The 27765-nt window shown below is 40.2% G+C and overlaps 1 protein-coding gene across 4 annotated transcripts in view; it reads right to left on the bottom strand.

The window, feature by feature from the left end:
- The window catches only part of LOC110479411 (unconventional myosin-X), a 77185-nt gene that overhangs the window by 47238 nt on the left and 2182 nt on the right, over positions 1–27765 (bottom strand). For 2 of the 4 annotated variants that reach the window (XM_085571668.1, XM_021546725.4), the window contains exons 3-12: positions 26966–27095; positions 25920–26038; positions 25057–25203; positions 24779–24879; positions 24490–24556; positions 23263–23355; positions 22472–22540; positions 22210–22292; positions 20657–20765; positions 17840–17920 (exon numbers count right to left, since the gene is read on the bottom strand). In XM_085571668.1, coding sequence (XP_085427794.1) covers positions 17840–17920; positions 20657–20765; positions 22210–22292; positions 22472–22540; positions 23263–23355; positions 24490–24556; positions 24779–24879; positions 25057–25203; positions 25920–26038; positions 26966–27089 — 993 coding nt within the window. In that variant the 5' untranslated portion in view covers positions 27090–27095. Of the gene's footprint in view, positions 1–10087; positions 17820–17839; positions 17921–20656; positions 20766–22209; positions 22293–22471; positions 22541–23262; positions 23356–24489; positions 24557–24778; positions 24880–25056; positions 25204–25919; positions 26039–26965; positions 27096–27765 lie in introns of those variants that run through there. The other 2 variants (XM_085571669.1, XM_085571670.1) reach the window with 2 other exon arrangements.

Below are 27765 nucleotides of genomic sequence, written 5' to 3'. Positions count from 1 at the left end.
GGATTTGCAACTACTGGAAACCGGGCCAAAGTCCTCTTATTTATTTCTCTTAAATCGTGCACCAATCTGTAGGACCCATCTGACTTCTTTACAGGCAGGATGGGAGTATTGAAGGGAGACATACAGGTCTCTAAAAGCCCTTTTTCCAATAACCTATCTATTTCAGGTTTTAGTCTTAATTTTTCCCTCCCTATGGATAGGGTATTGTTTTATTCTTACGGGTTTGCCAGGATCACTCATTTCCACTGAGAAAGGCTTAATCTGCAATTTCCCCACCGTTTCTGGGGTATACCACACCTCAGGATTAATTTTCTTTTCATCCTCCACCCTTAAAGGGCAGAGCTTTATCTGTAATTCTTTATTTACAACTTCTAAATTAATACCCAATTCTATTATCAGATCTCTCCCTAATAAATTGTAATCTGCTTCAGGTACCAGTAGTAAAGAACCTATACCACATTTGGAATCAGTTTCTACCATCACATCCTTGATAACAGATACCTCAAAGGGCTCTCCTTTTGCCCCAATTACATGTACAGTGTCAGATGACTTTTTACATCCAAGCGGCAAGGCTTGCACCGTGGATCTTTCAGCCCCGGTATCCACTAAAAATTCCATCTCTTGTTGTTGGGGTCCCACTTTAAGCTTTACCAAGGGCTCCTTATGATGTTTCTTCCCCAACAAATAAAGCCCTTGACACCCCTAATCTTCCTTAAAGGCCTTCTCATCCGCTATCTGTTGTCTGCATCCCCTCTTCATATGTCCTTTCTTTCCACAGTAGAAGCAGACAATTTCACGACCTCTTCCTTTTCCTTCCCTAGAAATATAACTCTGCTCCCGATTCTCCCTTTGTTCTACATTCCTTGCATGGGAATTAGGGTTAGGCCCTTCCCGCACACTTCCATACAATAATGTATCATTTTAACTTTGTCTTTCCCTTTTCTAGATGGGAAAGCATCCCAATTAATTATCATCAAACCCAAGGGGCTTGGGAATCTGGGGAAGTTTAGCATGGGTCCCCTCTCCCATGGGACCAGAGGGCTTGCTTTTCCTCTGTCCCATCTTCCGGAGTGCACTCAATTTCTCACACACGTGCTCCCCTGGTTCGTGGCCCAGCCCCTTGCGGGGAATGGAAAACGCACTAATACAGAGTCCGCACTCACTTGGTCTCCACGAGACCTCTCACACACAGCACTCCGGGAAAACCACCCCAAACCGAGCGGGAAACCGGCCTATACTCACGCGTCCTGCGTCTTCGCTGGTTCTTCGTGCACAAAGATTACAGGGGTAACCGGTTCTCCTTTGCCCGTTACTCAATTTAGGTTCGTCGGTGGAGAGTGATCAGAAAGCCTGGGGCAGCCGGGCCACCATAAGGGCGGGGCGCCTCCCGATCGTCCCGTAGCGACTGATCTACTTCTCCATCCGAGTCATGGCACCAAATTGTTATAAATTGTGACACGGCAATTTGAAGTGTCTTAATCCAATAAAGCAATTTTATTTAAAATAGCAAGCGAGTAAGGCAGGCAAAGCACAGCGCTGGGCGGCCGGGGAGTCTCCTGCTCCACCAACGGCGCGCAAAAATGTTCTGTCCCAACCTTCCTTTTATCCCCCCCCTTCTCCTTGCAGGCGTGACTCTCCAGATGTAGTCTGAGTCTGGTCGTTGTGATAGCTTCTAAGTCTCTTCTTTTGAGATACAGCGAGCAGACCAGATACACACACCCAGGGCTCTAATCTCAACCTCCTTATCACCTTGTAAGCAAATAAGCATTTCAAAGACACACTAGTACATTCTTATGCAAACCAAGGTAAGCGAGTATATCACAGTGAACAAATTATTTTCCACTTATCTTACCCTCTATCTACATTTTTCTCTAGCATGCAGCCAGCTCTAACTAGAAGAGTTTGGGTTGAAACACAGTTAGTTTTTTGGAAGGCATTCCCTTACTGTCCTAGAGTACTTGTGTCCAGATAAACACCATAAAAATGCAGGACAATAAAACCAAAGAACATGCCACAGCTATTATTTATTTGGGGCTTCTATTGTATAGCACTGGCAAGTCAAGGAATATTTGAATAAACCTGAAATAACAGTAAGTGTTTCACATGTCTAAAGTTCTCCTGGCCTTTTTCCATACACCCACCCCAAAAATCCATGAACACCCTTTAAAAGTGACTAACACTGCTGGTGGTGTAACTTGCTAGAAAAAGAACATGGGTATATTGCAACAATTCTGGTGCCTCAAGAAAGTTCCACTGCAAACTCCATGCCAGATTTCACAGCAAGCTCAGTAATGACATTCTGGCACATTTTACAGTCTCTACAGGTCTGAACCTGAAAGCACTGCAATTATCAGCAGCAATCATTTACACCATTAGCTGATCATTTCAACTCCTACTACTGCATCTGACCTGCATCACTCATCTTGCAGCCCTGAGTATTTCAGATAAGAGACAGACTGCAAAATTAGCCACTCTCATGCCACAGGTTAGAGTTTCCTGTGCTAAAAATAGTATTGCATGGAAGGAACACTGTAATTTTAGAGGTCTTCTACTCTACCAAAAAAGTCAAAGCAGTAGCCTCAATAAATGAATGTGAAAATGCTTTTGTATTTATATTCAGCCTGTCACCCAGCTTACTTTACAAGTAAGGGCATCCCAAGGACGTTTTTAAGACTGCAACCCATTTAAGAGATATGAGGCAGTGCATTGCTACACTGACTATTTGCTCTAGTGTTTAAAGATTTCAACTCACTGTTGAAAAAGATCCATCCACAAAAATGCTGTGGTTGTTTTTTAGGTCCTGCCTGACTATATTCAGCAAGAGAAGAGCTGGAAGTAGCTGCTTTGTTGGGGAAAAGATGCTCAAATGATTCTGACTGGCTTGCTGAGATTTCAGTGCTTTCATCAACAACAGTAAAATCACAATTGCAGAGCTATTTAATATACTTTTTATTCGTCGTTGTCCCTGTACACTTGCATTTCAATCTTTCTGTTTGGTTTGTATGGACCAAAACTACTCCTGAGTAAATATACAACATCCTCTTTGCAAACCTTCCTTTTTAAAGGGATCCATAATGTCTTCTAAAGGAAGCCAGGATTTGCTACCTCTCTCATATGGGCCCAGAGGAATGCTAGCTACTCAGAATGACTTATTTCTTACACCCTGGTTTCATGGAATTTCATGGAATAGGAATGGATTGTTAAAGGCACAAGCTTAAATGCCCGAGATACCAAACTTTTCTAAGGGCATATTTAGAGCTCAGTAAGTAATTGCCTAAACTTTCAGCTGAAGTGAACCCTTCTTACTTGAATACATTATATGGGAACCCCATTGAAATGCACAGCAAGTCTCAAGGCTGTCCCAGAACTGCAGGACTATCCATGTGAGACAGGCAATTAAAAGCATTTGGGAAACAGGGATTTAAGGCTTGAAGCCTTGCTGGCAGGGTCTCATCACAATGACAGAAAGTGTGACTCACAGCACAGACCCCAGATGGAACTTTTCATGGACCCTCCTTTCCACCTGTGTGTAATCTGCTGCCATTTAATCTGAAGTCATCCTTACTAAAGCCTCTGGTCCCTGCAGACTAAACCCCAATCTGGCCTCGTTCTCCTCACACTGTGAGTAATCAGCAGGCTTCTGAAGAAAAGTAATCAGGCTGCCTGAGCCCCAGACCTAACATGAAGAAACATGCTGTGAGGTACTAACTGCAGGCAGAGCTATCCTTCCTTACCAATCCCATGTCAAAACAACCAACACCAAAATGTCCATTGTTCATTGTGGGTTAAGAAGATTTGTGCACACACTGCTCCACATCTGCTGAGGCTGCACACAGACTAGCTGCAAGGAAAAACCCTGACCCTCCATGTTATCTAATAACTTATACAGACTGAGACCTCACCCTTTTCTTTTGGTTGTGGCTTTTTTTTTTTTTTTGGGGGGGGGGGGCAGGGGCTTTGTGGGGTTTTTTAAATTTTTCCACTGTACCACCACTCCTCCATGACAGACTTTTTATCAATAGCTTACAAGACATTTTGTTATTTGACAATTTACTGGCAGGCTGGGCACATAAATACATGACTAGATGCTTAAAAGCAGTAAAACATGTTTTACCATGGTCCCTCTAACATGATTTCTTCAGATAATGGTACTTGGTATCAAGCATTTATTCCTAGAAGATACAAAGTGTCATCAGAGAATAGAAAACTAAGATGGAAATACTTGAGAGAACATGTTTAAGATGAATTTCCTCTTGCACAGCCAAAGCCTGACATGACTGTAAAATCTTGTAGCAATCTATGTACGAACCTGTGCATAATCCTGTGCATTTCTAGTACCTGGTGCACTGTTACGACAAGTAATCTCACCTTTGAAACCCTCCAAGAAGCCAGTTCTCACTGATATGCTAACACAGGATCACTTCAGCAGTACATACTCAAATGGTGTTGCAAATAACTTTGATCCACATTGTCATAATTTTCTTTGCTCTCCCTGGTGACACAAAAGTGAGCAACCTCTTTTCAGACTACATCTGCTTTCAAGGGAAAAGAGGGTACAGGGTTATTGCCTCCTTTACTGCAGGTTAAGTGAAAAGGCTGAGGTGGAAGAGCATCACTTCCAGCTCATGGGTGGAGGGCCCTAACATTGCATTCCACAGAGGGACAAGAGACATCAATTCCTAGAGCACAAGAAGAATAGAAGAGGATTCTGAATCCAAATCTGTCTTTATTCCCATCTTCAGTCTTGGGCACACACTTTTAGGATCCCATGCCCAAATGTCATTTACTTCTTGATATTCTTCTATTTTGATGGATTGCTTTAAAGAGAATACTTAAAATTTGCTTCCATTTCAGAAGTCAGTTCAGTGATTTGTGAGCAAACTTGTGCTGCACAGCTGTCAGACACAACAATCATGAATCGCAGCTCTGCAAACGACAAGATTTAGAATAACAGAAGTGTTGGTTGGCTTTAGTTGATTTAAATGTGGAGTGTTCCTGCTTGTTGCAAGGCCCCAAAGGCCTGCAACTTCATAGCTAAAAAAATTAAAATCAAATTCAAGAAACGTTAAAAAGTCAGCACTTGATCACACTCCCTTTTCAATACAGAGGCCGCTAGCAGTTTCTGCAATACATTTTGCCCCTGCACACAGTTCATTCTTTCCATGTAAGATGCCTACAAAGCAAATGGCTGACGTAATGATCAAACCTGCTACTCTGTGCCTTCTCAAGCAAGGAAATGTTTCAGAGCCATTCCTCTGCCAAGAAAAAGTATGTGGTTTTATAAAATTTTCTTGTAAGCAGCCCTTTCTCCTCTCCTTCCTGTACTGAGCCTGTTGTTCGAAAGCCATAATGGGAAATCAGCCAGGCTTAAATCACAGCCAATATCTGCTATGTGCAAATGAACGCCACGAAATATTCAGCCGAGCAGCTTTGTGTTGCTAGGACACCCGAGGTCGGGCAGCACTGAAAGGGCAGATTATTCCCACCCCAGCACAGGGCTCCATTCACAGCTGCCTCTGGGCTTTGCTACCCAGCCCTCCCGAAGCATCCCTGCCTCCAACTCCCTGCGCTGGCCCTTGTCACAGTGCCCAGCACACAAGCCCCTCTGCACCAAAAGTGCCCCAGTGGGCTGCACTTGGCTCTGGCTGATTTGGATCATTTCCAAAGGCTCTCTTCAACTTGAGGGAGCCCAGAGTACCAGGGTGGTGTTCCAGAGTGGGGATCCAGCAGACTTGCAGTGTGTGGTCTGGAGATCTGCTTTAAGTATCAGGGACCCTGTAACATGGCATTTAAGAGTATTTTTAAGTCTAGAGAGGGGAAATTCATGTTTAAAGATATGATGGAGATCCCTGTGACCAGCACAGATGTCTACCTAGCTGAGAGCAAGAACAGTGTGATGGTCCACATGAATGGCCCAGCTCAATCCCATGTAATTGGTGTGTTAATTACTACTGCATCTTATATCTTAGTACATCTCAGAAAGTATCAGTCTAATTTTGGCATTTTTCTTAGAATTTGGTCCTCTGAGCTGCTGTTCTCGTATTCCTATACATTTTTAAATTATATACTCAGGACTTGCTTTGCAGATCTGCAACCGACTAGACCAGAGACAAGACCAGTGAAATGTGTGTATCTGTGTGTTTGCAGGGCAGGGGCAGAAAAAGAAGGGAGCTGTTAGTTATTGTGTACATTAATTTCACAGAAAAAGGCAATAAATATGTTTTCCTTGGACAGTTTTGTTATGACACAACAGTCCTAGCCCATCCTCCCACTGAGAGTTGGAGAATCTCCTCCTTCAGTTCTTTAATGTTTCTGAGAACTGCATCAAAATAGCTATTTCTGGTAATTCTGAAATTTCCAGTGTAAGTCAAAGACAAGCCCCTTTACTGATTTCTTCATACTTTATATAAACATGAGATGGAAAAGCTGTGGATCGCAGCTCTCTGTGCTGCCACAGAGGCCACACACAGGTTAGTCAACATCACCTTGGGCCAGAACAGCAGGAACCTCCTCTGTCTTTTGCATTGATACTAATTGCATTCAGTAGAGAAAAAAAATCCCACCACTGTCACATCACTGTAACAGGTTCTGCATTGACTAACATTAATATGACTTTTTTGTTCCAATTCCTATACAACTGTGAAGTAAGAGTTAACTGTAAATTCACTTTGCTTTACTAGCATGGTGCAGGTTTATCCAAAATGAGCAGCAATAAACCCCCTTAACATCAATATGGTCATCTAAGTAACTATTAACTGATTTATCTACACATCCATATCTAAAGAGCGAGAGAAAGAATGAATTATAATAAATGGTAACAGTACATCAGGATCTAACTAATTTACCATTCAACTGCCTTCTGAGTGACTTAATTGTGATGCCACTGCTCATCTCCTCCAAGCCTTGAGAATTCACAGCCATGGATGCTGGTCAACAGCCCTTTGTTTCAGTAAGGTTTAGCTCCATCTTCACTTAGTTATATGACCACACATTTGGTTGACTCTATCAATTTTTAAGATGATATTGTGGAGAAAACTCCTGCTATTGTGGAGAAAACTCCTGCCCTTATTTATGGCCTTATAATCTGCTGTGTCATATTCAAATAAGAATATGCCTCTTCTTGTCCTAGAAGTGGATTTTTTTACTATCCCTCTTCCATATTTTCTGGTAATGGTGAAAACAGTGTTAAGACTCTGTGAGTGGTTAAGTGTATTTTCACTGCTGCTTTACCAGCATTCTTTCCCGGGGAACTGGCCAGCTGCATGGAACACACACAACCGGAAGCAATGGATGTAACAAGTCTTGTCTTCTCTGCGCAGATGATTGTGCCTTTAGCCTGGGCATGCACTATAAGGGAGGTGCACAAATGTCTCTCCCATTCACAGCTGTGTGACAAGAGGTATTGTGGCTCCAGGTGCTCTGTTACATGCTGGCCAAAGCAGCATCAAACCAGTAATAACTTAAGCAAAGCTTTTACATATGTGCTTGGAGCTCATTGAGGCCAATGAGATGTACATGTCTTGTAAGAACCAGGCTGATTTAAGATGCGCCATGTTGTGCATGCCAGGGGTCACAAGGAAATGCAATTTTAGATGGCTGAACAGCCATTTCTTCCCTGAAAAATTCCTAGGCTGGCTTAAGTATACAACCCAACATAACCCTTAATGTTTGACTCAGAAGGGAACACTTGAGATAAAATCAGCTTTCCTAAAAGCAATTTTGTTTGACATGTGAATTATATGCCCACATTAAAAACTTCCTTGAAGCTAATTTAAGTGTTGCACCACTTCTAACAAAAATCATAATTTCTCCCTTTGAAATACTACTTTTAATTGATGAGGCTGGTCACTGTTTCTTTTTGGCTAAGTTTGAAGCATGCAAAAATGATGTGTTTGGCGAGCTGCAGATGGACATAATCATCTTCATCATGCTGAAACTGGGGCAGCCATTCGTTTGAGAAAGCCAGTGTCACAGATGATCTGGCATTTATCTGGCTTTCTGAAAGTGGATGTCTTCTCTCAACCCATATGCATTATCTCTGCTTCACTAATAAAGGTTTGGAGACCCCTCCGAAGCACCTACTTGCCACATACTTAGGAGATTTCTAGATCTACTAAGAGTGAACTTCAAAAATGCCATGACTGATTACATGATGTAAACAGTGGAAATAGAACATAGCACTATGAGTTTGGTGACAAACTTGCCTTCTCTACATTAGACATTGTACAATACTCATGGGTGTGTGCCACAATCCAAGGTGCCTGCCAAAACAAAAACTTGCCAGTGTCCCAGATTATTTACATGGTGCAATGGGCTTCTTGGCAACCAGCAACTTCACAGACCTGAACTGTGTGCCCTTACCTGGTGCTTGGGAGCAAGCAACAAAGCAAATACTGCCCACAAAGCCTGAGGAATTGTGCTGCTATCACCTCCCCAGCAAAACTCCTGTAAGCAGCACCAGCTGCCCAGCTCCCTGTTTCCTAAAGGGGAAATACACATTAGGAATGTGGAGAGGAGACAAACCAATGAGTGCAACCTCAAACCTCATTATTCATCAGCCAAAAACTTCCTGTAGGTTAGACTGACCACCCTTCCAGCTCTGATGATGTCCTCAAACACAGACTTTACAGCTACTACATTCCACTTCATAAGACTGCAACCACAACCTGACTGCTATGGACAGTGATAGGAATGGACCTGTCTTGCTACTGAAGTTTATAAACTGCCTAAACCTACCGGAAACAGTAAATTCTTAGTATAAAACAACAAAGACAAAACACTTTGATGTGCTTTAAGTAAGCATTTTGTGTTTAATATTTCATCTGATGAGAGGGCACCAGATGTTCTGAAGTGTACTGAATCCTTACAAATGGATCATAGTGATGTTCACCCCCAAGTCTTTGCTGCATCCTGTTAAGAATAAACTAAAAAAACTCATATACATGTATGTATATAAACAGATAGACACAGTCAAAGAGACAGAGGTTTAGTAACTGATCCAAATTCTACTCTTAACATTAATTTCTGCTCTTCACACAGATTTTGTCTTCTGAGGGTAGCTTTGACAAAGATCTGTCAATAGCTGTGACAGCACTCTAACTTTCAGTAATATGATTTTTATGTTATAACCTCTGTTGTTAAGCTTTCATTTAGGCTACAGTTGTAAATATGTTTCTTTTTTTAATAAGCCAACAAATGAGAAACATAATACATTTTATCTTTTTTAAAATGAAGCAGATTTAACAACAGAAATACTGGATACAGATCATCAATGTGCATACAACAAAAGCAGATGCATTTTGACATACCACTTCTGCTACCACTTGGGGTTTAAAAGAACATATTTTAACATCAGTGAAAGAAGAACAACTACAAGTTATGGCAACACTGTTTCCTGGTCCCATAGGCACTTTATCAGATCATGTACCCTCCGTCTAGATTTGCAAGGCAAATCTAGGGCTGCACTTCTTGAGACCAGAATAAAATTCCCATAGACTTCAATGATACAGGATCAAACCCATTCCCTTCATAACAGGTTCTCTCAAGCAATTTTATCCTAATTTTCTACCCTGTGGCTGAATTCTAATGTTTGCAGAGACAAGCACTTTAAGTGGGAAAGCAAGGCACAAAGTGCAGATTCCAGAAACAAAGGCAATTAGTGGTGAACAGCAGTATTTTACCTGCTGTGTTAGAGGGCTATTTCACTGGGGGCAGAAGGCACAGTTGACACAGCAAAGAAAGTCATCTGCACACATAGCTCTACTTCTCTCGACTTTTTCCCAGCTCTGCAAACAATCACCCCTTTTACTTTCAAACAAAGTGTGATTTATTAAAGCAGACTGCTTGGCAACAAAGCTCTTCAGCAGTTCTAAAATATGATTAGACCAGTAAATTTAGTTCTTTTTTCATAAACTTGATCTGCATGCATTTACCCCCTTTAAAAGAAAATACAAGTGCAAAAACATTTCCAGTACAGCTTGCTCAGACAAATTCCAGGTACTTTCTATACTTTTTCTACAAGTCCACTGCAGCTTCAAGTACGCAAAATTAAAATAATTTAAAAACCTGCATGAATTAAACCCCTTACCCTTCAAGACGTTTTCCCTCTTCAGCGTTCATCCATTGTGAAAAACCGAATCTTCAGCAGGTTTTTTTTTTTCTTGCAGCTATGCACACACACACACACACACACACACACACACACACACACACACACACAGACATACACAGAACAGAGCTTTCTTCAGCTCTGGTATTTCAAGTCTTTCATGTGATATCTTGGCTGTACTTGCTTAATTCATTCCTGCTGCTACTCAAAGGAAGTCAAGCCTAGCGAGGGCTGGCTCTACAGCAATCACTGAAGATATTCCTGACTAACAGGACATGAGGGCTAATCTCACCTTATAAGCAGCAAGAATGTAAATATGTTTCACAGCCAACAAATTCCTAAACATTAAGAGATAAAATGCACAAAATGCCCCATGACATAGCTTAGCAAGGAAGAGATCTGTAAACTTTAAAGTATTTGCTAAAGAACAATGCTCTGTACCCCAGTGATGCTTTTGGAGCTCTAGAGATATCTATTTGTCATGGACTGTGCATGTTCCGTTGGAGTAATTACCATGAGAACACAGCAAACAGGATTTGAATGTAAATTGCCATGTAGAGATGGGGGGATTTTTTTTTTTTTTTTGTAGTAGTAGGTAAAAAAGAAAACTTTCAGAGCTTGATGAAGTACACAGTTTTTCAATGCATACATTTGCATGACAATTTTTGCAATTCAAAAGCTTGGTAGAGTGCAGAAGAAGGAAGAAAAGCCAAGTTCTTTGCTGGTATTTATAAAAAGCAAATACTTCAGACTTGGGATCAGTAGTTGCAGTTCCTCAATTGCCTATCTATGCCACATAGCCACATATAAAGGAATTCATAAGCCACAAAAAAAAATCAATCAGGTGGCACAACATGCAAGAATTATTGTAGTGCCTGAAGACAGCTGTAGGCAGTAAGATCCTCTGCTGCTGGTAGATCAATTGCTGAAGCAGTCAAAGTCTTTCTCACTCCTAAATATTACACTGAACTGCACAGCAAACATTGCACATTAAAAATATTCCATCCCCGGGCATTTGATTTTTCCACAGAATTGTTCTGATACTTTGGCAGCAATTAATTGTTCCTCATGTGTCCCTCCATCCTGCTTACATACTGCCACAGTTACTATCCAAGATCCAGAAATTGCTCCTACCACTTGTGGACAGAGTCCTACCAAATGGTACGTGTTGCAAAACATGCAAAACTCTTGTTGGCCTGCTCTGCCTGGAGTTGAATGCAACCTTTACAGCAGAGTGTCTTCTGCCTCGCCTGCAGCATCCCATCTCAGCTCTATGTCCCTAGCCTTAAACAGCTCAATTTTAAACCCCTTTACCACGGTCACTGAAAGACAAACCCTAATACACTTAGCAAAGGAATGCCTTGTCAGCCCTGCTTAGCAAACAACAAACCTTGATGAAGAAGAAGAACATGCCTTGTCTGGGTGACTGCCCGGAGAGTGGAATGACCTACTTCAGACCGGCAAGAGGGGATACTCTGAGATGGGGACAAAGGGACAACCCAGTGGCTCTCAGGCAGCATAACCAAGAGGCTGCACCACTGCACCACGGCAGTGATGGGGGTGATCTTTCAGAGAGGGCACTGAAGTGTGGCTTACATATAGCACGAAACACCTTGTTCTTTCAGACAAGGATTCAGGTTCACACATAATATTACTGCCAGCACTCTGTGAGCAGAAGCAATTGCTTTCCTCACCCACTCTCCTTACCACTTTTACCTAAGGAATGAGTCCTTTAGTGCCTGACCTAATTACTCCAGTGACGTGTCAGAAAATGATGCAGCTGGGACATACTCTACAGGTCTTGATTTGAAGCTATGCAATTCTGCAAAACCCAAGGCGACAAGATCCAGGTAGCTGAATTAAGTGGTGTTGGCTAGGCACAACACCACACCTTCTGACTGCACCTTCCTGGTTATGAATAATAAAGCCTTCTTAGGTAGTTAAAGGGTAAGGAGGATAAATCGTTTGCAACTGTTGACCTGCGAGATCAGGCCAACATGCTGTGTTTTTGGGAAACAATTGTTTTTTTCTCAAATGATGAGTCTGAGCAGCAGCTCCCTGAGTCTGACCCAAGCTGCCCAAGCAAGAACAATCTGTGCTCACAGACTGTGGCTCTGCTGTCTCCAGAAGCAATGATAGCAGCAATTGGCAGCCAGAAAGCTTTCTTAAACCAAGTATTTATTGAGAACAACTGAGATTAAAGAGAGATTTTTAAAAAAGGCAATAAGGATCTCTTAATATATGAGCTGCTTATACAGCTGTAAATGAATACTGCTAGACCTTAACTTTCTACAGACAGCCAGACACACACCCAGCAGCTCCACCTGGGCTATATTATCTATTTTCTCTACTTTCAAAGTATGACAGAATAACTATTAACATGTCAGACTATCTATTACCTTTCCCTTATGGACAACAAGTCAAATTTACCCTGTGATCTGCTAGCTCCCAGTACCAGACACCACTGCAGCTTTGCTGCAGAGATACCCCAGGGCTTGGCAACTGACTAAACCATAGAGACACCTCCATTGAGGGCCTAACACTTTTTAGCTTTTAACTGCTGGGCTCAGCATTTTCAAAAACCCACAAAGGTATCTGCTCCCCTCTAAGGAGACCCAGAATCTGATGAATTTTACTGTATAAAGTAAATGCTTGATATATAACTCCAACAGGGTGGCCATAGAAGTTTGGAACTAGACCACCTTATTAAGGGTAATTTTTTTTAAAAAGGACTTCTGAAAGTAGAGTTATCCAGATGCTTAGCAACACTGTGCTTCAGGTACAGTAGAATACCCTTGAAGTTCAGAATTTCTCTGCCTGAATCTTTCAAGGTTATGTGTTAGTGCTCTTCCAACACAATACCATTAGACTTGCACTCTTCTCATCCATATTTGTGCAAAAAAAAAAAAAAAAATCTCCCTAGAAGGCAAACTCAGTAATTCATACTGTATCTCAATATGACAATACTGCAATTCCAGCTTGACAACCACCTCGCCTACTGCCTTCCCTGCACTTGTACCTGCTCCACACCCTGGACACAATCACCCTTGCAGATGGGGTCAAGCTCTGCTATCACTGCTCCTTTACACTGCATTCCTGAGGTGTACTTCTACCTGGTGTTTACGCTGGTATCATGCTAAACTTACATTTGTAATGATTCAGAGCTATTTTAAGAACACAACTTTAATTCAGGCGCCAAGCAAAATAGGTTTGTATCTTATTTCATATTAGAGGACAAACTTCTTGCTATTCCAGGGTGTCTCATGGTCATTAATGACCTATGCCTCAAAGTACACTGCAGCTGCCAATAGCCATACCTTGATCCCTTCAAATGGCTCTGTCCCCAGAAGCGATGTTAACAATCATATTGCCATGATACTAATTTTCCCAGAATGAATATGGAGGATGATAGCACTCTAGGAGCAGTAGACTTCATAGGATTTATTACAGACTTTTTTCTACCATCTTCCTTTGAACTGCTATGGTATTACCACTTTCATTTTTCCTGTTGCTCCCTGTAGCCCCTATCCTGCAGTAGCTTTACAATACAGTTTAATTTTGTCTCACTTATTTACCAAACCTAATTAAACTTCAAGATTTAAAAAGAAGTAATGTAAAAACCTGAAGAGAAACAGAATTGTTCCTTTAGAGATCACAAAGTCTGAGACGAGGCAGCTTTTATCTTGACAGTGACAGGGTCATCATTACAACAGAAGAATGAGACAGACAATAAATGACCAGACAGATGTGAGTGGGGTCCCTGGAATCCTGTTGCCTGGTGTTATTTATACAAATTTCCTATAAAAACAATTTAAAAAGTTAAATTTTTGTCTACATCAAATATTTCACGTGAACTATAATTGAGCCAGAATTCTGTCTATCAGGACCAAACTGGCTTTAGATCTGTAACCAAAGAGATGCGCATGCATCTATTTATGTGCAGTAGAGAATGGCCATATCTGAATCTCTTGGTCTTGAGAACAGGGGATTATAAAACCAAGCCGTATTAACTGAGGTTTTGAGAGACCAGAACAGCTGAGGCCCTGCAGATGCTGGAGGTGGGGCCACTCACTATGATTATACCAGTATTGTGCCACTGGAGATTATGCCAATGTATTTTCAAGAAATAGCCTAAATGGAAACAGGAACCTGAGAAAGCACTTGAGCCAAGCTGCCAAAGGCTGGCTGCTTCTGGGCAACAGGAAAACTTCCGCCTCTGAAACAGCTTGAATAGGATGTTTCGATCTTAAATCTACTCAGATCTGTCTCCTGAATAGCACCAAAGCTTAGCAACTTTATTAATAGCAGCAAGCTGGAAGAAGATTCAGCTGATGATTTTAGCAATAGCTGCACCTTCTTTTAAAAAGACATTATTTTTTGTTGTTGGTTTGGCTTTGTTGTTGGGGTTTTTTTGTGGTATTTGTTTTTTAATTTAAGGTACACAAAGAAAGAAGACAGAGATCAGAAAACGGAAGGTTGCAGGGAGGAATCAATATAAAATAAAACAGGAGACAGAAAAAAACCCATGAAACCAAGAAACAGAGAAAGATGTGCTAAAGTTCAAAGGGATGAAATGATACGAAATTCGGCCAGCTGCAGTGAAGATAAGGGGAGCTGAGGAGAAAGACACTTCATTAGCAGAAAACACTCATTAAGCATACCAAGTGGAAAAGTTTCCATGTTATGGATAGTTCAGAACAGATTGGAAATTGTGAAAACAGATACCCTAATTGCTCTGGGGTCTCCCAAAGATTAATCGGTCCTCTGTCCTTCTGTCTGGGGCCTGCCTGCCGAAATGTCTTGTGACAAAAGGTCACACTCCATGTGCTCCCTTTAGGAAATTGCACTAATGAGTGTAGAACCTGCTTTCATATGTAAATGTTCAGTGGTTTACTGCTTAAGCTGAATTGTTTTTGCTTGCCACTGCAACATATTTAGAAATTGAACTCTAGAAAAATTAAAACAATGAAATAATTACTGTAAATTATCACATCTGCTACCAACATGAATATGCTTCAATATCTAGAACATCAGAGAAAGTATCTTGCTATACATTCTGCTTTTCAAAGGCTTGAATTTGACTTCTATTTGCTTAACTTCATTCACCTACAGAATTCAAACATACTTTTTGAGTTCCCCCAACTCCTCCCCTCCAGTTACAAAGGATGTTTACCAACAGGTGTATCCCCTATTTGTATCCAATCCAGAGAGGAACAAGTAGATGGAAAGGCTTTGCTCCCAATAACACAACTTCAGCTCTCTCCTTGACAAATCTCTCTCATCCAGCACTCCTTTAATGCTGTGGATTTCAAAAAAGCAGTAAAACACCCCTTTCTTCCACATACTTAGGTATTTGACAAGCACTGTTAAGTACCTTCCGAGTAACATTTATCATTCCTTATCACCATGACTGTAAATGGAAAACACAGAGGAAAATACTCAGTGAAGATCTTTGCATTCTTTTGATCCAAGTTTACTCCACTTCAGTAGCTCATCCAAATCTTTCAAGCAGTTTGTTTTTTTCTAACCATCCCTGCAGAGTGAGTCATGTATGTGGTGATCCCTGGTAGTCCATGCAAAGCTCCTGTGTCTCTGAGCCATACTGGCTCACAGCAAACTGAGTCACCTTATTTTCTTTTGTCTAATTGGAAAGAAGTGACATGTTGCATGAGAGGATAAACTGCAAACCACTCAATGGGATGTGCACCTAGAGGAGGATACAAAGCAGCCAAAACACCGGTTTTGTGCCTGCTCCAATACCTCCACTACTGCAGGAGAGACACCACTGATGTCACAAGGTCAGCACTGAAAATTACTGCGTCTGTTCAACGGGGAGTGGGAGATAGAGAGCAGCATATAGAAGGCAAAAATTCCAACAGTGAGTCCCAAAGGTGCATTTTGGTAACACTTCTCTGAATGAAGAATGCCATTGACAAGCATTATATATGGCTTTCCTTCTCATTTTCAGTCAAGTCTTCTACTGAGTCAGCTACTAAAGGGAAGCCCTGTGACACCTGACTCTTGTTCTTCAAACAGTATTTCTTATTTTAGTAAAGTCATTCATTTAAGTTAAATTTGCAATCAAATAAAGGCAAATGGAAAACAAGTACAACCATTTTTTGCATAAGATTTCAGTGAGATTTTACACATTGAAATGGATTGTCTACAGAATTTTCACAATCTGTTCCTGCATGCACTCCTGGAGTTAGAGGTGGTCCCCAGAGACTGTCTCAAGCTTCTTCTCCTTACACAGCTGGTAATTCTGTAAGAACTGTGTTTTAGTGGTAGTAAAATATATGTGCAAATACAGTAACACACGCCAAAACTGTCAGAGATGAAGCATTTTAGTAGGAAAAGACTGGAAGAACAAGGAACATAGGAACAGGAACTCAGTGTTTTCCTTGCTATGGAAATGCAAGAAATGCCTGATCCTTGCATCAATCACAGCAAATCCTTGTACCTTTGCTACTGTGGAGATATGCCTTATAAGTCAGTTAAGGACAGATAAGGAAAACCTGTGAGTTTGTTACCAAAATCCTTCTATTTAAGGGTCATGGGGCTTCCAGACAGAAACAGGAGCAGGGAAGCCAACAAGCTTTTCAAAATTGCCTTTTGATTCTGCTAAACAAGCAAACTCACAAATCCCAGCTACTTGCCAGGGCTCTGTCATCCATGTGGGTTCAGCCACCTGCGTGGCTTCATACCTCTGAGCACCAAACACCACAAGACACAGAAAGTTGTTTTTATTTGCTTCCAGGCTGCTTCCTCTTGCTAATGTGCCCAAAATCTGCATTTTATTTGGTACATCACAAATAGCAGAACAGGTGGCAAATGAAAACATATAAAGTAAAGGATGCCCACTGTCCAGGTGGCACTAAAACCTACAATTAAACCCATACATCTGTTTTTTGTTGGTATCCTGATTAACTAGGCAGCCCAGAAAATGGAACACCTACAAATGGATTTATAGTAAAGTCACCAATCTCTGACTTGCCATGTGAAAGCCATAAATCAGATTCACCAGCATCTCTGGCTGTTGTATTTTTGACAAAAGTAGACCATGCCTGAATAATAGTCTATTATGCCCAAAACAGATGTGAAAAATCTCAGGATACCAGAACCAGTACTGTACCACTACAACTTCATTTCTAGAGAGTCCTCCAACATATTTAGGCAAATCTTGACACTGCTTTTCATTATCTGTAACTCAAAAGACAAATTGATATTTTAAGCCTTAGTCTCCAAGCCTGTTTTAAGAACATAAATCTGAAACTGAACAAAACATCCAGCATGTACAATTCTAGGTATTTTCATAAATTGAAAGACCAAGAGTCTGACAACAGAGTAATTCACACCAGTTTTTCTATACACATCTGAATCACTGTCTCTAGTGACTTAAAACAAACTTTGCGATTTTGAAATTTTCTCTCTAAAAAGGCTCTCACAGAGCTGTCACACAAGAAGTGCAGCCTTCTACCTTCTGTTTATAACCTTCCTTAGAGACAGTCATTTATCAGACTTGTGAGCAATGACTATTAAAGAGGTGCATAGGCCATGTGCAAAAAAAAAAAACATTTCAAAAGCCCTTCCCAGTGCCTTCCCCTTGAAAGCCTTCTACAAAATCAGTGAAGAATGCTACCCTCTGCTTCACACAATGGTAAATGACCAGGCAGGCAGCAAAAGTTTAGCCCTGAGATGCACAGAAAAGATGGATACCATTTAAAATCTTACCTTCTGCACGTTGGGTTTGATGCACCGAACAAAGAAAGGGTTTGAAGAACTCAGTGTTGCCATTAAGGAATGAAGTGATTCCTGAAACACAGGTAGAGAGAAGACAGTAGTTCACAAGCTGGATTTTTGTACAAGCAACATAACCCCAGACAAGGGCTCCTGCAGCTCAGCACTGCAGATAGCATCTAACTGCAGCACCTAGTGGTGCACACCAGAAATTTCTGCACTGTGGAAGCTCTCGCTTCCAAACAGATGGGGTCAATATATGTGTGTTCCTTCTTCCACTGGCTCTTCTGATCAAAACTGGCATCATCATTTAACAATGAACAAGACTCGCAGATGTATATAAAGAAATCTGTTCATAAGTAAACACAAAATTTTTGTTTCAGGCATCTTTCAAATGACTGCTTAAAACTTTGGATCCACATTCCCAAACAGCTAGAGTAAGTGAAAAGGAAGGATAAGGGGTCTATGGCAAAATCCACCAACTCAGATTTCCTCTTTTCATTTCAACCACCCCAGACCCACTCATTTTCAATCTTCCCTGAAGACAAGAGGTTTTTTCCTAGCTTTAGAACTCTGAATGATCCAATACACATTAGATTATCAGTTGTCGGAACCTCAGCCTGGAGATAAAAATCACAAAATCCCTCAGTCCTTTTATGATTATTACTTTAATTACACATCCACCCCTTTCCCGCCTGAGCCATCATTCCGTATCTTATTCCAACTTGCCTCATTCCATATCATTATGTATGATGAACCTTTTTAAACTGAATTCTTCCATGTACTTTGCAGAGATACAAATGATTCTACAGGAGAGGAGCTCAGGCTCTGAAGAGCCCAGAAAGTTAGCAATGATAAAATTACACCCCTCAAAGGTGGCACTTTGTGCCAGGCAGCAGAGAGAATATAGAGAAGGCTGCCAATGAGGCAGAAAAGTGCACATTTTAAAGGAGCAACACTGTGTGTCCTGCCATATGTCTTGGAGCAAAACTGTCAGTGGCAGTCTGTTATAACAAATTCTTGCTTTAATCTGCAGACCAAGCACTTACTTGGCGATTGAAATGCAGTGGAAAAGGCAGCAGGCAGAGTTATGGTTGTGCACACACTGGTGCAGGGCAAAGTGAGGAAACAGCAAAATAACTGGGAACATGAATTGTATTCTTGGTTTGCTTGCCTTTGTCAGCCTATGGACCAGGGAGCTGGGCAGCAAATATTAAAAAGAACATACAAAGACAAAAGTCTTTGTGTAAAGACAAATATTTACAGCTTTGAAAAATAAAGTTTTCATTCATATTAAACCTGTGTGAACATTACATCTGTGCACAATTCTCTCATCCCAGGCTCCCACTTGCAGATTGGAAAAGTTGGTTAGTCTAAACAAAAATGATTCAAACTATTTTCACTTTCACCTGCAGTACAGCCAGATTCTCCACAGTGCTGCAAGCCTCTAAGTCACTGTCAGGCGATGAGCTAATCTGGAGCTTGCCCTGGTTAATCAATAGGCTGAAACAGATAGTATCTAAACTCTGCTATTCTGTGTGCACCCCCAGGCCTGCATTAGGCAGGTCATCAAATGAAAAGAAGAGTCAACCAATTTATCATGAGAATAAAACTGTGAAGGCAAAGTTCTTATCTTCAGTTGAAATAAAATGGACTAATCCCTGTAAGTCTTTAAAACATGTAAAAAATACCCAGCCTAATTCTCTGGGGAAGGGTGAAGGTCAACATTTTGTAAAGCAGTCCAGCTGGTTAATGGTCAGTTACTGCAGCATTAGATAAGATGCAATATTGTTTTGATTTCATGTTTTATCATCCTTATGTTTTCCAGGGTCCTTGACAGAGAACAGAAGGACTACTACACTTTGTTCTACCTCACAAAATTAGTGAAAAAATGTGGTCTATTTTTGTAAGGTTAACATTTTAAAGGTCTACTTTGCACATATAGAAATAACCAAGTGGAAATAGTACCTCCAGCTATCCCAGAAAACCAGCAAATAACACCATCTCATGACACAAAAATGATACTTCTGAGATGAGTTATGATAGCACAAAGCAAGCTGTCTCGAAAATACGTCAGTATTGTTTAATAAAAGACATTGTGTGTGCCCCAGCATACACTCCTTGTCCAACACTTAACAATAGTCTATTAGGATAAAATCTGCCCTTAAGGGGTTTGAGTCTGCTCTTCTTTAAAAAAAGTGAATGAACTCTGTAAATGTATATTAATTCAAACAAAATGAAAGGCAACTAATCCAGACTTGTACTCATGCAATTTAGGAGATGTTTCATACCAATCTTTCCCTTTTAAATAATTTGCAGTTTAGACTTTATGCTAGATTTCAATTTGGTGCCATTTTTGATGAGAGGCTATAAAGCCTCATAAAAAGGTGTTTAACAAAAATGCCTTCCAAACTTTAAGTTAAAGCAAGGCAACACCTTAATGAGGTATTTATTCAGCATTTATTTTTCTCAGCATACAGGTACTGCTGTAAGGCTTTGTGGGATTTTGTGGCTGGATTTAAAGACAAATCAGGACAAGAGAAACCAACTTCACAGTTGAGTTTTAAAAATAAGAATGAATAGGCAAGGGGAGAATGCAACAGGAGTTTTGTGGGGATGGTGTGATGGAAAGGTTAGTGTCTACTTGAAGCTAGTTAGGACAGTCAATCAAGGGCAGCAAGGCACAGCAAGGGCAGTGTCATAGAAGACACAGCAGCATTTTCATGCTCAAGTTTTGCGCCTTTGTTCCTTACTGACCAGGGTCTTTCTGTCACTGATTAGCTACAGAGCAGAGACGAGATATTAACTAACCTTGAACTGGAGACTGACAGTAGGCTTTCGGTGCTTGCTTCCACATTTAAGAGTGTCCTGATTGTTACGACTTGAAACATGTTCAAACAGATCATAGATGAAATCAATACTGAAATGGAAAAGAAAAATAGTATTTCTAAAGTGTATCTTAACAGACTATGAGGTTCACCCCTGTGGAATGCAAAGAAAGCACTGTCCCTTAGCAAGAAGCTCCACCATCAAAAACATGCTCATTGATTTTCTCCACAATCTTTAATAAACACTAGATTTTGCCTTTGCAGAATATATCCAGGTGAGAAAAAACAAAACAAAACAAAAAATCCAACAAAACAAGGTTTCTTTCTTCTCAATTCCAAACACCTCATTAGGGAAATGAAGTGTTAAGTCTTAGAGGCTTTACTGCATTTCACTCAACCAAAACCGCAGCTGACTGCAACCAGAATTGTACCTGACAGACCAAAAAACAAGACTTCCAGCTTGGTTAGGGACATAACACAAAACAGCCATCCATGCAAGCCTCACTTTCAGATAACAGCTGTTTTCTACCCTATTGGCTGGATACTCTCCTCTTAGCATTTCTACAGCAACTCAGACATTTTAACTCAAACTCCACAGAGATTTTGGTGTAAAAGCAAAACCAGGCCCAGCACAGTTTAACTCATTTAATATTTTTACCTAGATACTTCAGCTGATGTTATATCAGAAATGTCCTAAATCCAGAACAAGCAACAGAAAGGGAATTGCTTATTAACAGTTTCCCCAGCACAGAAGGGCTTCAAGAATTTACAAACAAGCAACTTGTACAGCAAGGCAGGATGACTGGAGGGGATAGGGGAGAGCACCCGATGAGTCAGCAACATTCAGGCTCAGCTCCCTCTTTTTCTGCCAATCCTCTGTGTGTCCTTAAGTTTCAACCAAACACCTACAGAAAGGGATGTGGTACCACCACAGCTCACAGGGTACCACCATAAGGACCCTAAGACCTTACACAGCAGACTGACATGAGACATGCAGGTACCACAGGCATCCAAGCACAGACTTTCAGTCAGATAAATCTTAATAGAAGCTCTCCCCTTAAAGCAACTGCTATATGGCAGTTTGCACTGTGGTAGTTTCCAATGTTTAACCAATTAGGGAATGCCAGAAACGCAAACATGAAGTAAAAACCCACACATGCACGCTGCCTATGAGGCACTCAAACAGTTAAAAACCACAACCACCTTCCAGCATCCTTATTCATTACAGAGCAGCACATTAGTTCTCTAGGAAGCCCCTGGACTGAACAGCAACAATAGTACAATGTAGGCAAACCAAACTTTGTGAGAACCGATTACAGTCAGACCTGCTTACAGGCAACTCTGATATGCTCATTTCTGTGATATGATATGCTCATCTCTATTTCATTCTGTGCTCTTTTCAGGTCTATCAAGGTCTGCTGCTATGCAACATCTGATGTACTCAAACCCCAGAAGAATTAGGTGTTTAATCCTGCCAGAATTAGTTGATAGAACACCCTTTAGCATATGTCCTTAACAAAAATCGCAGAAACTTACCTGCTTTCACGTAACAAGTTCAGGAGATCATCTCTAAAAGTATCCCTGTTCTTCTCCAAGATGCCCCTGACATCATATTGGACCTAGAAGGAAACAGAGCTGGTTCAAAAAACAAGCCACAAAGTCAGGCACCTCTCACAAGAGTGGCGCTGTAAAAAGTGCTGAGGGAACAGAGTGCTTTAGTTAATTTTGAGCAGCCTTGGGGGAAAATTAAGGTAATGAAAATTCTGCTTGGAATAATTTCAGCAAATAAAGAAATTACCTCCCCAGCGTAGTGCATCACTCCAAAGTTGTGAACAGCAACCCTTGGTTTTACATAAAAAGGATTGTTCTAATTGGAGGGGGGAAAAAAAGAGAAAAATATTTGGAGGGGGTTGTCACATAATCCTCTCAACCCATACCTAAACAGACCATTATCTTCCAGTAAACTCTCTGCAAGATTAGTGCTCCAAAAGCAAACAAGCAACTCATGATAATAGAATTTGTTAGTCTGGGCTGCTTCAAATGCAGTAATAACAGATTTATAGCACATAAAAAGGCATTATAATAAACCTGAACCCCACCTGGAAAACCATCTATAAAAAGCACTTTGAAATAGAAGGCTCTGTCTTAAACTGGCAGTTAGGAAGATTGGTGGATATGCTTGCCTCCCAGAAAATATGAAAAATAATTTCAGTATCACAAATAAAGGTAACATTAATCTGGACAAAAGAAACTGCAAACTTTCAGTAAATGAAGGTAAATGCTTTATTATATCAAAGGAAATTGAAGATCTAAATAATCTGAGCTACTGCAGGTTGACAGAGCTCTCATTAAGAGAAGAATTTAACTTATTTACCACAGTAGACACCTTTATGTGATCAGCAACAAGGATATGTTCTTCTAGTAACCAACTCAGCCTTGACAACAAAATATATGGCTTGCCATGGAAGTATGATCACATCCAAAAAAGCCTCTAGAACTATGCACCCATATGTTTGAACCATGAAATTCTACCAAAGAAAAGAGATCCTACATAATTTGCACAGCAAATATCAACGAAACATCACATACAGCATGCTGGGCATTCAACTTCTCCAGTAAGGTGCAGTCAGTAGCTTGAGGAAAATGGCTCTCCTCATTGATGAGTGCTAGTAGTCCCAGTTTCTAGAACAGCAAGAAGAGGCAGAAGATGAATTAGTGCACAGATGGACACAGCTGTTGCCCCCAGTTTGGAAAAATCACAGTCCTTGAAGTTGCTGTGTGCAGAGAGGCACAAAACCACTCATACACAACTAAAATCCCACTATTGAAGGTGACTGTAATCCTGTTTTTCTGGCAACGCTCCTTTTGAAATATAGAGCATATGATCTGTGGGTAAAATAAATAAAAACTACTAAAATAAAATAAAAGCTACTGGAAGAATCAGTACTCCTGACGTAGGAAGTTTTTAGATGCATACAGTGACATTGCCCCAGAATATATCCCCAGCCTCCAAGATCTCCAGTGATCTGAGGTCTGAGGAGTTTGTGCAAAAGCAGCCTTTCAAAAACGTTTCCTTCATATAAATATTCACTCAGTTGTTGAACTGTACAATGTAAACTTTTAGCACCCACAGTGTCCAGGGGCAGAGCAAAAAATACACAGTTTAACTTCACCCTGTGTGAAGTATAACCTCCCTTTGCTTTACATATACCTCTGTGTGATTTCCTTTGATGTTCTCCACTTCTCATGCTAGAAAAGGTGGTAAACAAAGCAAGCTACCCCACACTTAATTAATGTATCCAGCAAGCTCCAGGTTGATAACAGCCTCTCAGGAAAACACAGTTGTCCAGGTGCACATTTTAATAAGCCACTTCTCAAGGGCTCAGAGCAGCTCCTGAAAAACAGCACTGCCCTGACTGCAGTCACGTCTTGCGTGCTGGATGCCCTGCCTGCTGCCACTCGCTTCTGTGCCCTTCTGAACTCTTGCAGTCACACACCTGCCACTGAGATAAACTCACACAGCCCACCTTGTACTGATGGCAAGAGAGAGCATGGATCAAATGGTTCTTTTTAATCACCTCCAAATATTGCTTTTGCATGTAATCACAGATAGAGAAAATTTGCTGCAAGGAAAAGCGCTCACAATATAATCCTTAACATAGCCTTACACAAAAATGATCTGATTAAAGGTTTATATTTAAACATGCAAGATCCACCATTTTCTTCACTTGTTCTTTGCATTGACAAATGTTTTAAAGACATATTACCTCAGAACAAAAAACTAAAAATAGGTAACAGTATCAAATTCCTTCTTACCTTTTCAATAAGATCCAAGCACTCTCCATTGTCTGTCCAGTCAATATCTTCCCAAATTAGTCCTTCCCTAAGGAAAATAAAGCAGGCCTTTCCATTGAAATTATTTTACTTGTGGAAATAGGAGAGGTTGGTGTATTTATCTTGTAAATTGCAGCAAAATCAGCTTGCTTTTATAAAATACACAGCTCCAGACAGAGACTTTCAAAGGAAGCTAAGGTAGCTGTGAACTAAGACTTCAGGTGAACATGATATTGTCAAAATTCTTTCCAATTTGTCCTCTCTCTCTTACCTGCTGTATTCCAGTTGCTCCAAGGAAAAAATGTGCTTGTTGAAATACTCCTGAAGCTTCTCATTTGCATAGTTAATATTGAACTGCTCAAAACGGTTTATCTAATGAGACAAGAAATTTTCAAAAATGCATACACTTTAGGTATTTTACTTTGCAAACGGGAATGGGTTAGATAATAACATGTTTAAAAATCAAGTTCCAGAGAAGATGACAAAAATATGTAAAGCAACAAAGCATAAATATCAGACAATCCATTTGAATAAGCTTTTGAAACTTACCTCAAAGTTTTCAAACCCAAATATGTCCAAAATTCCAATAGTCTTGAAGTCTTCCTTGCTCCTGATTCTGCTATTGATTTTCTTAATGACCCATGCAAAACACTGAGAATAAAGTGCCATAGCCACAGAATCTCTGCTGTCTATTGCCTGCAGTAAAGAGGGAATACACAACACATCAATCACCCCATGACTGAGAACTGACAATATTCTGCTGGTCAGTGTCCTTAGCACAGCACAAAACAATGCATAATGCCAGCAGCTTCCTATTCCTATGTAGCTTGGCAGCAATTGTAGTAGTATTTACAAAGCATCAAAATTTGAGCTTTAACAGTCTAACTTAAAACAGCTGACTTTAAAATATGGCTTTAAAATTACATTTCAGAGCTAAAGCATTCAAACAATAGGAAATTATAAACTTCAGGTGTGTAGGAAGGAAAGAGAAGTGTAGGAAACAATACCTTAATTCACCCTTTTTGAGAGGGAAATGTTATGTGTACCTATTTCTAATTCTTTTATTGTAAATTACAAAAATATTTATCCTGAAATTTTTGAAAAAACACTCCCCTGACACAGGTGTCCACAGTGAAAAAACCAGCAGCCTACATGCTTAGAATTTGAAAAAAATGGGAAGTAATCGGTCTTCATAGGAATAACAAGGGACAACCTATAAGCCCTGGCCAGAATAATAGGATGGGATCTAAAGAGATTAGATTCTTCCCAAAAAAATGATGTAGTACTTTTGATTAAAATTCTGATGTATGAGCTAAGCTTCTGTTCTTGAGTGATCAATGATTTCTCTGGACTTGAAGATTAAGACATCTTTCAAAGACCCTAAAAACATGTCAAAATTGAGATGCCTTTACCTGTTGTATACTAAGAGGTGTTAGGATTTCTTCTCCCCTGAGAATCATCGACCTCTGAGTCAATGCTTCTGTTAGCTGTGTGGAGTCCAATCCCAGTAACTCAGCAGATCGACCCAAGGCTGGTAGAAGAGAAAGACAAATAAAAATATGTCCCTAAATATACAAAGCTATGAAACCAATTTGGTTTTTTACTACTATTATTATTAGTAGTACTACAACCACCACAACCATTTAAGACACTCCTGAAATGACAGGGATTAGAGATAGAAACACAATGAGAAATTCCAGGATACTGTTTTGATGCTCATGAAAAGGCATAAATATGCACAACTGAAAGAAATTAGTAGCAGAAGTACATCACAAGAAAGTCACAAATATTTATTTTCCTCTTAAAGCTACATGTCAAGAACTCAAAACAATCTACTAACACATTTTTCCAGACACAAACAGTAATTGACTCTTTGTCCACATGAATGTGTTTCTGTTTTGCTTGGGATGATGAGGATAAACCAATGAAATTTTTCTTCCATGCTTACTTTAATCTTCAGTTTTGCTATAATGTGGCATATAAAGCATAATGCTACTCTCTAATGCCATACTTAAACAAACATTTTAAATGCCCATCAGCTCAATCTTTATACATACCAACACATTCTTTCAGATATGTACTTGAAATACTGAAAGCTCTAAAAAAAGATACTTTCAGTGGAGATCTTGGTTAGAGAATGTACTTGAGCACTTATGTTTTATCAGCTTGAGAATATTTCAAAAGGAATTAGATTCAATTAGAATTTCATTACTGTTAATGGAATAAGTATGTGCCCAAGGTCTTCCCAAGTTAAGACCTAGCATCCAGCAGCAGACTACTTTGCCTTATCTGTCAAAACTCCATCCTCCCAAAGTAACATTTTAATCAATATTTACAGATGTTAAAAAACAGTAAAACCCCTTCACTCCTTGTCTGTGCTATGTTCAGATACACTAGCAACAAATAAGGCTTTCAGAACCCCAAGAAATATTTAGATTTGTATGCACAGCCTTCTCACCTGTTTTAAAGGACACTTGAGCCCCACCAGCAGTGATGAACTCAACATTTCCCAGATGCAAAATGCCAGCCAAAAGCCTCAGAATTTCTCGTACTTCCTCCCTGCTGAACTCCATCACTTCCATTGCAGTCTGGAATGACATGTGAGCTTCTTCAATAACATGCACAGACTCAAAAATGGGAGGCCTTAGGAGAGCAAGTCAGGACTAAAATGGCTTGAGTTCATTCCTTTGGTTTCATCCCAAACTGAATACACTCTAAGGCATCACTGGGACATCTTGGAACATGTAAGTATCACTCTGCTTTTAAGAAATTTCATTTTGATGCCGTAATGATGTTGTAATTTGCTTTCAAATTCATCATTAAAATTGTATAAATATTGGAGTGACCCACTGAGTTGTGCATCAAATGCAATTACTAAAATTTCAATTATTAAGTGATTACCTTCTGCATGTTTTTATCAAAATTTGCTTATTGGCCTGTAGGTAACAAGGCATGGGGGAGAAAACACAGCAGCATTTAAGATTTGATCATTTTTGTGCCCAAACATGCACCTTACCCAATGTGGTCTGACAACTTCCAGTCAAACTGAGGAAGAAAGGTATCTATATAAAAAGCGCTGAATTTATGAATTAACGGCATGGTAACAATCAAGGCTCAACTACATAAATGAGGAGAAAAGCAAATAGTAAAATGCTAAAACAAGAGGAACACATACGTTCCTTTGACACAGAAGGGGTAATTGTATGCCTCTTGAAATGACCAAATCTTCCAAATTTTGGTGTAATATGAGCCTGTTTG

Source organism: Lonchura striata, chromosome 2, assembly GCF_050655825.1.
Source record: "Lonchura striata isolate lonStrDom1 chromosome 2, ASM5065582v1, whole genome shotgun sequence".
Taxonomy (NCBI): domain Eukaryota; kingdom Metazoa; phylum Chordata; class Aves; order Passeriformes; family Estrildidae; genus Lonchura; species Lonchura striata.
This window is presented reverse-complemented; position numbering and strand designations above follow the sequence as displayed.